General features: G+C 41.7%; 1 protein-coding gene across 1 annotated transcript in view; it reads right to left on the bottom strand.

Annotated features, from left to right (window-relative positions):
* The window catches only part of DOCK5 (dedicator of cytokinesis 5), a 109,981-nt gene that overhangs the window by 23,500 nt on the left and 70,264 nt on the right, over positions 1-16,217 (bottom strand). The window contains exons 29-37 of the mRNA XM_083368543.1: positions 11,773-11,867; positions 11,215-11,293; positions 8,940-9,040; positions 5,898-5,956; positions 4,946-5,100; positions 4,061-4,146; positions 2,573-2,729; positions 782-822; positions 604-694 (exon numbers count right to left, since the gene is read on the bottom strand). Coding sequence (XP_083224669.1) covers positions 604-694; positions 782-822; positions 2,573-2,729; positions 4,061-4,146; positions 4,946-5,100; positions 5,898-5,956; positions 8,940-9,040; positions 11,215-11,293; positions 11,773-11,867 — 864 coding nt within the window. The remainder of the gene's footprint in view (positions 1-603; positions 695-781; positions 823-2,572; positions 2,730-4,060; positions 4,147-4,945; positions 5,101-5,897; positions 5,957-8,939; positions 9,041-11,214; positions 11,294-11,772; positions 11,868-16,217) is intronic.

Genomic DNA, 16,217 nt, shown 5'->3' with positions numbered 1-16,217 from the left:
CAGAACTGGCTGGGGAGTCCTGGGAGATAATAATAATAATAATAATAATAATAATAATAATAAGTTGGAAGGGACCTTGGAGGTCATCTAGTCCAACCCCCTGTTCAGGCAGGAAACCCTATACCATTTCAGGCAAATGGCTGTCTCTTCTTAAAAACTTCCAGTGTTGGAGCATTCACCACTTCTGGAGGCAGGTTGTTCCACTGGTTAATTGTTCTGTCAGGAAGTTTCTCCTTAGTTCTAGGTTGCTTCTCTCTTTGGTTAGTTTCCATCCATTGCTTCTTGTCCTGCTTTCAGGTGCTTTGGAGAATGGCTTGACTCCCTCCTCTTTGTGGCAGCCCCTGAGATACTGGAACACTGCTATCATGTCACCCCCTCATCCTTCTTTTCATTAAACTAGACATACCCAATTCCAGCAACCGTTCCCTATATGTTTTAACCTCCAGTCCCCCAATCATCTTTGTTGCTCTTCTCTGTACCCTTTCTAAAGTCCACACATCTTAAACTTGATAAGGTTGAAAAATGCTGCCTTAACCAAATTCAAATTTGATTACTGCAAAGTGTTGTACGTGGGACCTACTCTTCAAGATTTCCCACACTTACCTGAAGTAACTCTGCGTGAAGCAGGAGTGTGTAGGCTGCCTCAGTGTAGCTTTCAGAATCAGTATGCAAATCTCGAAGCTTATATAAGTACCTAGAAAACAACAGCATAAGAGATGCAGAAGTACTATAGTGTTTTGTGACAGCCTATTCAGAAGTCTGAAGATCTGCTGATGTTTACCTGATGTATATATCTTCTCTTTTCTTTTCCTTATAAAAATTCTGCAAAAAGAAAAAAACACAAGTTTGAGAATAACCAAATGGTTTCAGTAATAGAATGTAACACATGTACAACTTTTGATCCAGCTCAGACATCACCCCAAGCTTGTCAGCTGAGAATCTAAGCTAAGCTTTTGAGCCTGTATTCAGATAGGCAAGCTACAGATTTTCAAACTGTAGTTGATGTAAATCAAACTCTGCAAAATACTGTTTGCCAACTTAGACACCATAAAGTATAGTTCAATCTCCATGCCTGTGGTTTGATGTGATGCTTGAACTGATTCTACACATAGTTCATACGACACACAACAAAACAGTGTTCAATTAGCACTAATGTAACCTTTGATCCAAATCCTTGCAAGGATAAAACTGATTCAGGCTAGTTACAAGCTATTGGCCAATTAGACTAATTAATATTGGAAACTGGCATGCAAGGAAACCCTAGGAACATGCCATCGTAAGGTTCTCGAGAGTGAAAAATGGCAGCAAATGATAATCACATGACTCCATACCGAATAAAACAAATTGCTTCATATTGCTGAGCCCCAGGATCACTGGTACAAGTGACTCACTCATCCTTAACTTCCATCTGTAATATGGGAAGAATACTGCCTGCCTTAATAGGATTGGTGGTCAACACAACTATACAGAGAGCTCGCAAAGCACTTTTCCTGTGAGAGTTGCTGCAGAAGTAATTACAGTGGAAACCACACCCAAGCCAATGTGGGTCTGTGTGACAATGGGTGACAAAGGATCTCCCAACAGACTCACTGGGTGGGTCCGTGGAAGCCATACTTTCCCATTCCGTAAAATGGAACAAAAGTGACCTTCCTTACAAAGTAGTGGAGAAGGTGAGCAAAGATGAGAAGCACTTCGCAAGTAAGAAAATGTCCTGCTCAATGTGTCATCTCTTATCATGGGTGGCAGATGTTCTCCTTACATAATAGAACTGAAACAATTTAGGGAATAAGTGAGCCAGCCAGACCACCTGCCTCCCCCTCCTTTAGCAGATCCTTTGATTTTTCCTTTGCCATTTCTTTTCCAAGGCCAGGGTTCACATTTACTTATTTGCTATAAAGTCTTTGACTTATGACTTTTGTTTAACTACTGTCCCAAGTTAAAATACCACTGAAAAAGAGAGACTAGTTCTCACACTTATGTTTATCGCAGTGTCCATGCAAACATGTGATCACAATTTGAGCACTTGGCTACTGGCATGCATTTAGAACATGGGCCTTTTTGACAAACACAATTAAACATCATGCAGAAGCTGGCCACATAATTAATGGCAGCCCCTCCCCCATGCCATTAATTCTTTGGCCAGCTTCTGCATTATGTCCCTCAAAATTCTTTTTAGAAGAGAATATTTGTAGGTCAGAGTTGAACTGTGGGGTCCTTGGTACACCCTGAGCCTGGTTGCTTTTTGTAGACATTTCATTAGCAAACTAGATAACATCATCGTACTAGTGCTAATGATGTTACCTTGTTGGTAACGAAATGTCTGTAAGAAAAGAACTAAGCTCAGAGTGCAGCAAGGACCCCATAAAATTTGTATTCTAAGCATGCCAGCTCTTTTATAATCCTGACTTCATAATTTCCACTTATCAGTACATGTATTGTCCCTGTAACAGCTAACAGAATAGGTGGAACCTGTTCCTGAGCTTCTGATGCAGCAGGTCCAAAGTGGGTCTATGGGTCTAAAATGGTTTCATAGGAACCAAGACTTGCACCCAGCTCTACGTTCTCCCCATACCAGTAAGTTGACAGTGCAACTCATGCGGTTCTCCTTGCTCCCATCATGCATAATCGCTCGGTAATCCAAAAGGTTCTCAAGCAAACTGCTAACCAACAGGGCAAAGATTTCGCCTGAGCTTGATAGATATTTATGCTTCCGGCAATGCTCCAGGAGGCTGCAGACATTTCCATTGATGGCATCCAAAAAGAGGAGAGGAGTCAAAGAAAAGAGAGAGTCAGATAAAAAGACAAAACAAGAGCACCTGTTTTTAAATAATATGTTGGATTAGATCCAAAGCCATATAAGTAAAACAGCTTATAGGGAAGAGAAATATTGTGACCAACCGTCTGCATTAATCTTTTGGATATTTATGTATGTATGTATGTATGTATGTATATGTATGTGTGTGTATGTATGTGTGTGTATATATATATATATATATATATGTGTGTGTGTGTGTGTGTGTGTGTGTGTGTGTGTGTGTGTGTACATATATAGCTAATTGCTGTCTTAGCATGTTGTGGAAAACAGGTCATTCACATGAAACTACAATGGGGCTATTTGTACAAGTAATCCTCAAGTTAGAGACTTTTATTTGGTGACCATTCAAAGTTATAATGGCACTGAAGAAAGTGGTGTTCGAGCAATCCTTGCTCTTACAAGCATCGCAGCATGCCCACGTTCACATGATCAAAATTTGGGTGCTTAACAACTGGCATTTATCTATGATGGTTACAGCATCCAAGGGTCATGGGATCACCATTTGTGGCCTTCTCTGCCAGCTTCCAACAAGGAAAGTCACTGGGGGAAGCCAGATTCATTTAGTGACCACATCATTCACTAAACAACCGTAGTGATTTTGCTTAGCAACTGTGACAAAAATTTAGCAGGACAACTGCCTTGCTTAGCAGTGGAAATTCCCATACTAACTATGGTCTATGGCAAGGATTAGCTGCATCGGCATAGTATGTTTTGTGAACAGACCCATTGTGGTTTGCTATTAGAAGCTTAAAGTTTGCTAGCAAACAGAGCTAGTAAATATGAAATGCTGTACTTAATTCCAGCTAAACATTAGAAAATGGAGCATCCTTCCTAAAACCTGTTTGACAATAGAATCAGTTACTGATGTAGGAGATAAGCTCCTCTTTTTCTGAGTTGTGTTCAAATAGATGTTTAAATTCCTCATTGGATGGCTGAAGGCTTGACCTCTAAATGGCCCCATCCAATTCTATGATTCTGTTAACTGTAAAAAAAATACACCTTTCGTTTCAGCCCTAATGCTTATACCTATATGAAAATTCAACCAACGCACAGATTTACTTACATCTTTGTGTATATTAATAAATAATGTCCATGCTCAAGATTAAAAGGAATATTTGTATTGCTCATCTGATAAACTTGCATGGGATGCTTGGCAAGCTGACACATTCCCTGAGCAATGGAATGTGAGAAAGCAACACATTACAAAACATTACCTGGAAGATAATCAAGAACTCACACACTTACAGTTTCTCCAGCAAGATCTTGTACTGTTCATCTCCTCGACCGCCTTCCACTTCTTGGTCTAGTTTAGTGATCAGCTCATTTTCAAACTGCAGTGTGAAGACCAAAAGAAAGAGAAATACTCAACAGCTTTCCATTATTTTTTTTTTAAAAAGGTCCCCAAACTCTTCAGCCTATTGATTCCTTCAAAAAGTTTCAGATTGTTCATTGACCCCCCCTATTTAATATGAAAATAATTTAACAAATATTATTTTAAGTAATAATACAGTACTACTACTACTACTACTACTACTACTACTACTAATAATAATAATAATAATAATAATAATAATAATGAGACAATTCAAGGCTACCATTGCTGATGCTGACCATCCAATCCTTGGTAACACTGTCCCACTGCTAGCCACCTTCCATACAGGACTAGAGATTGGTATGAAGTTCTACAAATGACCCAAGAAGATCAACTGACCCCAATTGACCCTTCATCATTTATCAATCATCTATTAACCCTTTCATATCTACTGACCCCAGATATTTATTGACCCATTGGATAGTCTCATTGACCCTTGAGGCTTGATATTATTTTGAGGAGCCTTAGGATAGATGGATCAATCAGTCCTATTTTTATCTCAGCCAATCATTTTAGATAAACCAGTTGTATTGGAAGCTGAAGAACGGTCCAGTTTAGGCAATCATGGTTTGATACCGATTTAGCCAAACCAGCTGCTGAAGTCTGTTCATATATGCCAAAGAATTATGCTCTGTGCTAAAGAACAAGCCGAGGTTTTCCCTTCGGGTATCCCTCCCTTGCAGGTCTCATCATTTTATTCATAATTCCTTGCAACTAGTTCTCAAACTTTCCCTGTGCTCTATAAGCCAATTCTGTACCATACGGAAATTTCTGCCCCCGCTGAAGTTGAATTCGCATTGCATCATGTCGAAAAAGATAGGGATGGTTGCTTTTCGCAACTCAGGCTCTGGCGTCAAGGTCACTTCCAGAATTGGGCCCACCATGGAAGGGATGAACTTGATCTTGTGGGGCCCTGAGAAAACAGAAAAGGGGAGGGGGAGAACCGAAGTGAAGATCTGGCAGATGGTATGCTTTGTCTAACACAGCAGGTGCTGTTCAGCCACAAATCCCTTTCAACTCATTTGTTCAGCTCATTTTTTAAAAGTCTTTCATAGGCAGAAAGCCCAACAGAGACCTGTGACTTCATCCTCTTTCTATTTTCTCTAGATTTCCTACAAAATTCTATAGGAATTTGCCATCATACCAATATAGCAGTGGAGACAGAACTTTCAGCAATGGTCATTTTGGCGATTACAGGGAGGTGAAGGCTAAAGATCTGCTTAAATTTGGAAAGACTGCGCCAGATTATTCAGATTTTGTACTAGGAAGCTTATTCAGTTCACACAGGTACTGACCTCCTCGTAGACGCATTCGTACAGCATGCAAGACATATATTTTAAAAAAACTTTATTAGAGTGGTCATTTTTTTTTCTTCAGCTCTGAACTGAAGTAGCTTTTTGGATGAGAAGTGAAATGTCTTCAAGGAAAATCAAAGCAAGTCCACTTGTCTTTGAAAAAGCATCTTTGGATCAATATGTGTATGTTTTTCCCCTTCACACAATAAGGGTAACACATTCCATTTCCCCTTTTGTCCTGCCGTTTTATTAGTCAAAGTGACTCCTCCTTGTGGGTAGTGATTAGTGTTCCCTTCTTTTGAACATGAACAAAAGAACTGACGTTCCCAATCATTCTTTCTGTATCCAAGAAGCCATGACCGCAGAGCCCAACTTTGTAAGCCAATTTGCTTTCTCAATTTGCTTCACTGCTTACCAAGGTTGTACCACATGTCCCTTATCTGGAAGCCAATTTCCTTCCTCATATCTCCATATCTACAAACCAAAAAGAAAAAAGAAAGAAAGAAAGAAAGAAAGAAAGAAAGAAAGAAAGAAAGAAAGAAAGAAAGAAAGAAAGAGGGAGTGTTCAATAATTTTGCTTAAATCTCCTGGAACAAAATAAATCATTGGACCAATGCTACCCCAAGGATCACCTCTGGGATGAAGTCTGAAATGTCCCTTCAAACATGCATTCACATTAGTGTAACTAATGCTTCATTTATTTGTTTGTTTATTTTCTTTACAGGATTTATTTAGCCAACTAATCACATGAGTGACTCTGGGTAGCTTACCCAGATGGAAAAACTGATAAGCCACTACATATACCACGACCACCATCTCTGGTGTCCAAGGATAAATAATAATCCCATTTACCTAAAAACATGTCAATAGTCAGTAAACCACCAATAACTGATCAAAATTGAAGGCAACTGCTAAGCTTGTAAGCCGCCCTGAGTCTTCGGAGAAGGGCAGGATATAAATTGAATTTTAAAAAAAAAGTCAGAGTTGTGCCTACAAAGGATGGAAGCCTATGGGATGTAGCTGTTAAGGATGTTGAAGCAGGACTGAAAAGATTTAAGTTTAAGTATCCCCTTAACTGTGGAGGGCTACCAGATTTCTAGGTGTCATGTTCTTTAGTAGCTTCCTAAAAACAATACTGAGTTTGATTCCACAGTCTGTATGTCACAGGAGGTCACTTTAGCAGCATTTATTGAATTGAATAGGATGGAAATTCAAAGAAATAACCAATATACGTATACAGACAATATATTTCAGGGTTCATTAAGGTGAAGACTTTCTGATCTTTCTAACAATTTCCTATGACATGGTAAGAAGACCATATCATAGGAAAGGAGAAGATAGGCACAGTATTTTCGTAACTATCTCCTAGTTCCAAATCAACTAGGAAACCAACTATTATAGGTGGCTACTCTCTTGCTGGCCAACATCCTTCACAGGTTCATTGTTGGGGGGATAAATTGGGGCTAAGAGCACCACCTGTACTTCCTTTGATTCCCAGACAAAAATCAGAATGTGCATCTAACAGGTAAATATTTAACTAAGTAATCAATTAAGCTTTATGGGCTGATATAACAGTAATGCATGTTTTTAGATATACCCACCCTTCAGATTTTAGTATCAATCATTTAGGAAAATGTGATGGCATGGAAGTAATTAAAATTTATTTAGTTATTTATTTAGTTATATTTATATACCGCCCTATTCCCTGAGGACTCAGGGCGGTTTACAGGGAATTAAAAATCCAAAATACAAAAATTAAGAACAAATTAAAAAGTATTAAATTAACCCTGTAGTCAGTTAAAAAGAACCCCAAATTAAAAATTCCTCCTCAGTCTGGGCCCGAGAGCTGAAAGAGCCAGGTCTTCAGGCCCCGGCGGAATGATCGGAGGTCGGGGGCAGTCCTCAGCTCCACCGGCAGCTGGTTCCAGAGGGCAGGCGCTCCCACTGAGAAGGCCCTATCCCTGGGTGTCACCCGCCGGCAATCTCTCACCGGCGGAACCCTGAGCAGACCCTCCCTGTGGGAGCGCACTGGGCGAAGGGCGTTTGATGCCGGCAGCAGGTGTTCCCTCAAATATCCTGGACCCAGGCCATGTAGGGCTTTATAGGTGATAACCAGCACCTTGAATTTCACCCGGAGGGCAACCGGAAGCCAATGCAGCTCGCGGAGTAGAGGTGTTACATGGGAGTATCGGGAAACCCCCATTACAACTCGCGCGGCCGCATTCTGCACCAGTTGAAGCCTCCGAGTGGTCTTCAAGGGCAGCCCCATGTAGAGAGCGTTACAGTAGTCCAAACGGGAGGTCACAAGCGCATGAGTGACTGTGCGTAGGGCGTCTCGGTCCAGATAGGGACGCAACTGGCGCACCAGGCGAACCTGTGCAAAAGCCCCCCTGGTCACGGCTCCTATGTGATCTTCAAAATTGAGCCGTGAATCCAGGAGGACGCCCAAGTTGCGAGCCCTATCAACGGGGGTAACACCTCACCCCCCATCATTAGAGGTGGAATAACATGGTTAACCCGAAACGCCGATATGCACAGCCACTCAGTCTTGGCAGGATTGAGACGAAGCCTGTTTCTCCCCATCCAGACCTGAACCGCCTCCAGGCACCAGGACATCACGGAGAGGGCATCACTGGGTTGGTTCGGGGTGGAAAGAAAAAGTTGGGTATCATCAGCATACTGGTGATACCCCACACCAAAACCACGAATGATCTCGCCCAGCGGCTTCATGTAGATGTTGAACAGGAGAGGTGAGAGAACCGACCCCTGAGGAACTCCACAAATGAGAGACCTCGGGGCGGATCTCTGCCCTCCTGTCAACACCGACTGCGAGCGGCCCCGGAGGTAGGAGGAGAACCACCGTAGAACGGTGCCTCCCACTCCCAACCCCCTGAGACGCCGCAGCAGGATACCATGGTCGATGGTATCAAAAGCCGCTGAGAGATCTAATAGGACCAGGACAGAGGAGCAACCCCTGTCCCTAGCCCTCCAGAGATCATTCACCAGTTCGACCAATGCCGTCTCCGTGCTGTGTCCGGGCCTGAAGCCCGATTGGTACGGGTCCAGATAATCAGGGAGCTGATGCGCCACCACACTCTCAACAACCTTCACCAGAAAGCGAAGGTTGGAGACTGGACGATAGTTGTTTAAAACAGCCGGGTCCAAAGCAGGCTTCTTGAGGAGGGGTCTCACCACCGCCTCCTTCAGGGCGGCAGGGAAGACACCCTCCTTCAAAGAAGCAGTTATTACTGCATGGAACCAGCCTCGTGTTCCCTCCCGAGCCGCATAAGCTAGCCAGGAGGGGCACGGATCCAACAAACAGGTGGTGGAGCTCAGTCTCCCCATGATCCTGTCCACATCATCAGGGGAAACAGGGTCGAACTCAGTCCAGATAACATGCTTACTTATATGTGGTGGGAGAACTTAAGTAAAAATAAAAACTCAGGTGAAGACTTACTTTTTCATTATCTTGTTCCGTTTAGCCTGGGAGAAAGTCTCCAGTTGAAGGGATTCATGAGTAAGAAAGGCTACTGCCAAATGGAAGTAATTATTCCATAACTATGGGAGTATGGAGGAGAGAGAGACAGAAATCAGATCAAACTAATCGTAAAATAAGATGAAATCATACAATGACATGTAAGATAGGAGAGTCATTAAAATGTATACTCTCAAAACATCTGCTCCAACAAGAACTTGAAAAGTTCTTGGACTGCTGGATCTAAATGTGCTTCTGAATCTTTAAGGACTGACTTCATGTAATATGTTAAGCAATGGTTGAACTCAACAAACTATGATGTATTCAACAAATTTTAGTTTAGTGCGATATGTCCATCAGCCCAGATATTACATATCTACTCCTCTGCTCTTACAATTATTGGAGAGGCAAGGTATCCTAGAAAAAAAACCACTGAATTTGACAACCAGGTGTCAGGCAGGAAGAAACAGGAGCACTTGTTAAGTTCCACTTAAGCTGATATATTGCTCCTGCCTATATACAAGGATCTAGTTGACTAACGGTCAGTATTAAATTGGTGCTAGATAAGAATTAACAAAATTCAAGAGGGGTTGGACTTAAGCCTCTTGTGGGAACCTAAGAACTTTAGTCGCTGCTTCTCTTTCTCCTACACTAGGGTTTTAATTATTCACTACGCCTTGAAGCATGTAAGAATGATCTTGACACAATCTGCATTGGCCTAAATCGGAGATAAGCAATCTGAAATCCAAGTGTTTTATGGAATCTTCTGAAACGTTTTTTTCTTCTCTCCAATCACTGTAATCATAATGCAATTGTTAATATGAGGTGAGAACTACCCAGATGCTCTACAGCAGGGGTCCCCAATCCCCAGTCCGTGGGCTGGTTTCGGGCCGCAGCATGCCAGCAACCAGTCCCCACAAACAAGCAAAGCCCCATCCACAGGATGCAGGCAGCACACAAAGCCACGCACTCTCCGGTCCGCGGAAAAACTTTTCTCCACAAAACTGGTCCCTGGTGCCTAAAAGGTTGGGGACCTCTGCTCTATAGGTAGTCTTCAACTTATAACCAGTCACATAGTGACTATTCAAAGTTACAACAAACCACACTTGGGGGGTACTTACAATGAGGTTCCAAAGCTTCTGATGCCACCCCTCCCAATGTAGTCACGTGTCTGCACACTGAATGCTCAGCCATCCGTCTGCATTTACAGCTGTTTGCAGTGTCCAGTGGTCAAATGACCACATTGAGATTCAAGGTGCTAGTAATGGTGTTCAAAGCCCTCCATGGCATGGGGCCGGAGTACCTCAGGGAACATCTGCTGCCGGCATCAAGCTCCCTGCGCCCTGTGCGCTCCCACAGAGAGGGACTCCTCAGGGTGCCACCGGTCAGAGAATGCCGACTGGTGGCCCCCAGGGGGAGATCCTTCTCTGTGGGCGCCCCGGAGCTATGGAACCAGCTACCGGTTGAGCTCCGGACGGCGCCCGATCTGCGCTCCTTTCGCCGCGATCTGAAAACATACTTGTTCGATCAAGCCGGCCTGGCCTGAGGGGGGCTTGGTGGGGTTTTTATCATTTTTATTGGGGTTTTTACTATGTATCAATTGTATTTTAATCGGGCATGTATTTAATTATCTTTTAGTTTTTGTAAATTTCTGTGTTTTATTCTTGCCCTGTACACCGCCCTGAGTCCCCCGGGAGAAGGGCGGTATAGAAATATTAATAAATTAAATTAAATTAAATTGTATGGTGGTTTGGCCAAAAAAATGGGCATTTTGGCAAAATCGGTCCCTAAAAAACCATTGATTCATTTTAACGCTTAACAACTGCTGCTGCTGCTGCAAAAAAAAAAAAATCAGTCACGTGAGTGATCTGATTTATGACTTTCATGACTTATCACTACTGATGGGGAAACTCCATTACAATTGTAAGTCAAGGTCTATGTGTAGAATAAGATTTCAATGCACTGTAGCTAAGAGACAAAGGAATGCCTTAAGAAAACCTGACATGTTATATGGCCCCACCTACCATGATTTCTGATGCCTTATAAATGTTAAAAGAGGATCCCTCGGCTATCTCTCGACTTCTCCAAGCAAATTCTCGAATTTGATAGTTTTTTTTTTAAATTAAAAAATGTGCTTTCTTATTTCAATTAACGAGGATGTCTGTTTTTTTTTACAAATTTGGCAAACTATAAAGACTCACCTCCCAGATAACCACCAGGCCCTATGTGATTAAAGAGAGATGATGTCTTCCCTTACCTGGAGCTCAAAGCTTGCCTGATCCAAAAAGAAACGGTTGAGCACAGAGGCATACTGATTTATGGCTCGGAGGAAAATTCTGGAAAAATGCAGGGGGGGAAAAAGCCATTAAAAAAAGAAATATCAGCTTGGGAAAGAGGCAGAGCCTAAAAGGCCTCCTCATCCCTGTGAAACCGCAGGAAGTGCCTGCTGTGCATTCACAAGTTCTTTGGCGTAATTTGTATTTTTACTGCTCATAAAGCAACGGTGCCAATTTCCATACATATGTCTGTATTCTCAAACTGAAAGGTTTTGATTTAGAAGGTTCTAGGCAACCACAGTCAAGAGAATTTACAAGTTAGCAAGCTACTAAAGATGGAGAAATAAAACAACCATGAATAGCTGAGCAATGCAGAAGAGATTCTCTCAATCGCATTTATTTTTAATCCAGACCAGACTTCAAGAATCCTGAAACAAATGGCCATTGATTGATACATTGTGCTAAAAATATGGAAGAAAACCCAAAGAATTGGAGGAAAAATAATATTCTGGGTTATAGATAATAAGACTTTTTTTTACCTGCTCTGCATCATATTCATCACCATCCAGTCACTTGCATAGACATTTTTCCCAATTAGGTCTTTAAACATGATGAAAGTTTCCATCAGAAAATCCTACGGGGAAGGTAACAAATCAGAATGAAGGAGAGTGACCCAGATTTATATTAGCCTTGAGAAGCTTATAGATCAGCCTTCCAAATATAATGTTCTCCAGATGTTCTTGGACTCTTACTTCCCAGAATTGGCTATACTAACTGGGAATTCTTGGAACTGTCTTCCCAATCCTTCCAGAGATCACCAGGCTATGATGGCTTCATGTGTTCCCCACCCTCTACCTCCTAGCATTGCCAATAAAAACTTCTTCTTAAAAGTGGTACAAGAGGAAACTTTTTAAATGCACATGTCAACAACTCAATTAAACCTGACTTTAGTTTCAGTTGGGCCCTACCTATTTTTTGGAGTCAAACTCAAAGTTTTACTACATCAATGGCAAGTGGGAATCTCATCTTAGACCAGATTGCACTTGATGCCTCAATACTACACTGAAGAAAAAAAAGAAAAGAAACTATAAGAAATACTGTCCAACAACCAGGTTTCCTCCCAAAGATATGCTTACTTTTAAATATACCAAGATAGTTTATACTAATGCAGATGATAGCACTCTAATGGCAGAAAGTGAAGAAGAACTAAAGAGCCTCTTGTTGCGGTTGAAGAAGGAGAGTGCAAAAGTTGGGTTGAAACTTAACATTAAGAAAACCAAGATCATGGCATCCGGCCCTCTCAATTCCTGGCAAATAGATGGGGAAGAAATGGAGGTAGTGACAGATTTTATTTTCCTGGGCTCCAAGATCACCGCAGATGGGGACTGCAGCCAAGAAATTAAAAGACGCTTGCTCCTGGGGAGTAAAACAAAGCTAGACAGCACACTAAAATGCAGAGACATCACCCTGTCAACAAAAGTGCGTATAGTCAAGGCTATGGTCTTCCCAGTTGCAATGTATGGCTGTGAAAGTTGGACCATAAGAAAGGCTGAGCGCCAAAGAATTGAGGCCTTTGAACTATGGTGCTGGAGAAGACTCCTGCGAGTCCCTTGGATTGCAAGGTGTTCAAAGCGGTCAGTCCTAGAGATCAACCCTGACTGCTCTTTAGAAGGCCAGATCCTGAAGTTGAAACTCAAATACTTTGGCCACCTAATGAGAAGGAAGGACTCACTGGAGAAGAGCCTAATGCTGGGAAAGGTTGAGGGCAAGAGAAGAAGGGGACGACAGAGAATGAGGTGGCTGGATGGAGTCACTGAAGCAGGAGGCGTGAGCTTAAATGGACTCCAGAAGATGGTAGAGGACAGGAAGGCCTAGAGGAACATTGGGTCGGACACGACTTCACAGCTAACAACAACAAGAAGTTTATACCAAGATAGTATGCTCAGTCCCATAAAAATGCCCCCCCCAAATCCCATAACTATGAGAGCTATCTATGTATATGTACGGCAGAGGCTGGCCTAAAGTTACTCTGGGTTTCATGAGTGAAAATGAACTCAAAGCTTGCTCTAAATAGTCTTAGACTAACCCTTAAACAATATCCTCTTTTTCTCCATCATGCTATGATTTTTTTTTCTTTTCCACCTTTTTTAAATTCATGGCTAGACACACATACAAACACTACATATCTAGACAGTTAGGTATTGTTTTAATATTTGTTTCCATTTTCCTTGTTTGCCTTTCAATGAACCTAACGTTTGTTTTTTTCTTCTCTTTAATCATGTCCAATTCTCAGTGATTTCCTTTTCCAAAGCACCAGAAAGCACAATGGTTGGAAACTGAACAAAGAGAGAAGCAACCTGGAATTAAGGAGAAAGTTCCTAACAGTGAGGACAATCAACCAGTGGAACAGCTGGCCACCAGAAATCGTGGGCGCTCCATCACTGGAGGCTTTTAAGAAGAGGCTAGACAGTCACTTGTCTGAGATGGTATAGGTTCTCCTGCTTAAGCGGAGGGGGGGAGGGGGGGCTGGACTAGAAGACCTCCAGGGTCCCTTCCAGCTTTATTCTATTCTGTAAATCTTTGTAGTTTTCTTGGCATGGCTTTTAAGAAGAGATTGGACAACCATTTGTCTGAGAAGGCACAGGGTTTCCCATTTCCAGGGGGTGGGCTAGAAGACCTCCAAGGTCCCTATGTTATTCTGTTTTTCAGAAGCGCTTTGCCATTGCCTCCTTCCTAGGGCTGAGAGGAAGTGGCTGGTCCATGGTCACTCAGCTGGCTTTGTGCCAAAGGTGGGACTAGAATTCACTGTCTCCTGGTTTCTAAGCTGATGTCTTCAACACTAAAGCAAATTAGTTTTCACACCTAGTATAGCAGTTCTAGAATTACTGAAAATCAGATAATCATTTCCTTTTGTTGTCAAGGAAAGGGCTTGTTTACACTTTCTCCTCTCTGCCAGAATCCCATGAAAAACAGGTCTTCTCTCCAAATGTGCTACTGGCGTTTTTTCTTTCAGAGATGCTTCTAGAGAGAATGACAGATTTAGGTTTTGCTGTGAAATCCAGAATGGCCTCACCCTCTTGGCAACCTGAAGTTGGAGCTTTTATCCTCGCAATTAGGACTTAAGAGTCCAAAGTCTAATCATACTCGATTTTTTCCCCTTAAATATTTCTGTATCATTGCAGCAAGGGTTATTTTTTTAAAAAAATAATAATAGTTATTTTACTTTGCTGGTCTCCTTTATCATGCCTTTTTATGGAGTGCAATTAAGAAGGGTCTACAAACTGGAAGATGGTGAAAAATATTGAGATGTAACCATGGGATTGAAGCCATATCTTTTTAATATGCCTTGTGCATACATCATATGAAGAAAGGGATTTGATCACATACAGTCCTCAAGTTACGACTGTAATGGAGCCTGCCCATGATGCTTGTGATCTGTGACTGCCGTAACGCGGGTCATGATGATACTATGACCTTTTCTGCAGTGGTTGCTAAGTGAACACTGCAGTCATTAAGGGGGCAATTGTTTGCTATGGGCATGCTTGTCAGTTGCCACCTTATGCTTGCTTGTGCTTCGCAATGTATGAAATATTGCCATACATTAATAAAACTATGCCTTTCTCAACCAATGGAGTCAAGGATCATTTCTATTTAGAGGTTTAGGTGGTGGCAGGTCTGACAGCGCTTTTGCTGAAAACCAGAAGTAAATGTCATTGTTTTTGGCAAAGCTGTCTTAAAATGCATGTGACAGCAGGATGCTGCAAACAGTCACAATGCAACCTGTGTGCTGAGTGCCTGGACTGCGGTCACACGACAATGGAGGCAGTCAGCCATCAGAACTTCAATTCCAGGTCAAAAGAACCCACTTCAAAAGGTCACTAAGAAGTAAGCAGTCAAGGGCTACCTTTAATAGCAGTCACCATTTTAATTTTTGGACCTTCTCCTATTGACAAAATCCCTTGTAGGCTGAAAGAACGATCTCCATTCCAATGCACTATTTTCTAGCTATTTTCAAGGTCAGAGCAAAAATAAATCCTACAACGGATACATTAACTACACTCAAGCATTTAATGCAAGGGATAGGTGGCCAGCCTTATCATTAAAGGGCACTTTTTGGGATGGCAGGAGATATTTATATGGATTTCATTTCAAATTTTCAAGGACCTTCAAATAAACAAGACTTTATGAGATCAAGCAGGAACAGCCAAGACAACCTCAGACATTATAGCTAAGAATGCCACATAAAAGGTCATTTTCATATGAAAAGTACAGCAAGATACATAGCTGGGCATGACTGAAAGACTACAGAAGGAGACATGGCTATGTCTATCTGCTAAAGAAAATAGGATCAAGCATAATTAAATCATCCCTTAAATGATATAATTCTAGTTGAAAAGATGGGAGGCACCATCAAGCTAAGAACGACCAGCTTAATGACATTACCCCAAATTGCTAAGCAGATATGATGTCTGGACCACAAAGGCCAGAATGAAAACATCCGTTTGTTTTATATATAGATATAATGTATTGATTATTCAGATTAATATTTCATCACATTTCCCCAAGAGAATCCAAAAAGGGCTCTGCATCAATTCACATAGCTACTAGACTGTGCCTTTGGGAAGACAAAGCAAAATGTGCCTTTAGTCTTCAGATCTTATTATTCAAATCTTTCATTCCCTCTCCCACATCAGAATATATGGTGGGCGCATTTACCAAATAACTGTGATGATGGGGCTCATATGAAACCCAACTTGATCAACTGGCTACTTGTCACATTTCCTAGATCCGAATATGCTGTCTTACTATCCTGATTCATTGCTGTTAAGAAGGCTTAGTTCAAAATAAACACAAACCGAAAATTAAGCATTATGTTGGTCCCCCAACATTTTAATGGTCTAAGAATTCCTATGGGCACCGAACAAATGCTTATACTTGGAAATCAACATCATGCTCAAAGGTACATATTTCACATGCAAGATTT

The sequence above is a fragment of the Vipera ursinii genome (assembly GCF_947247035.1).
Source record: "Vipera ursinii genome assembly, chromosome: 8".
In the NCBI taxonomy this organism is placed as follows: Eukaryota; Metazoa; Chordata; class Lepidosauria; order Squamata; family Viperidae; genus Vipera; species Vipera ursinii.
This window is presented reverse-complemented; position numbering and strand designations above follow the sequence as displayed.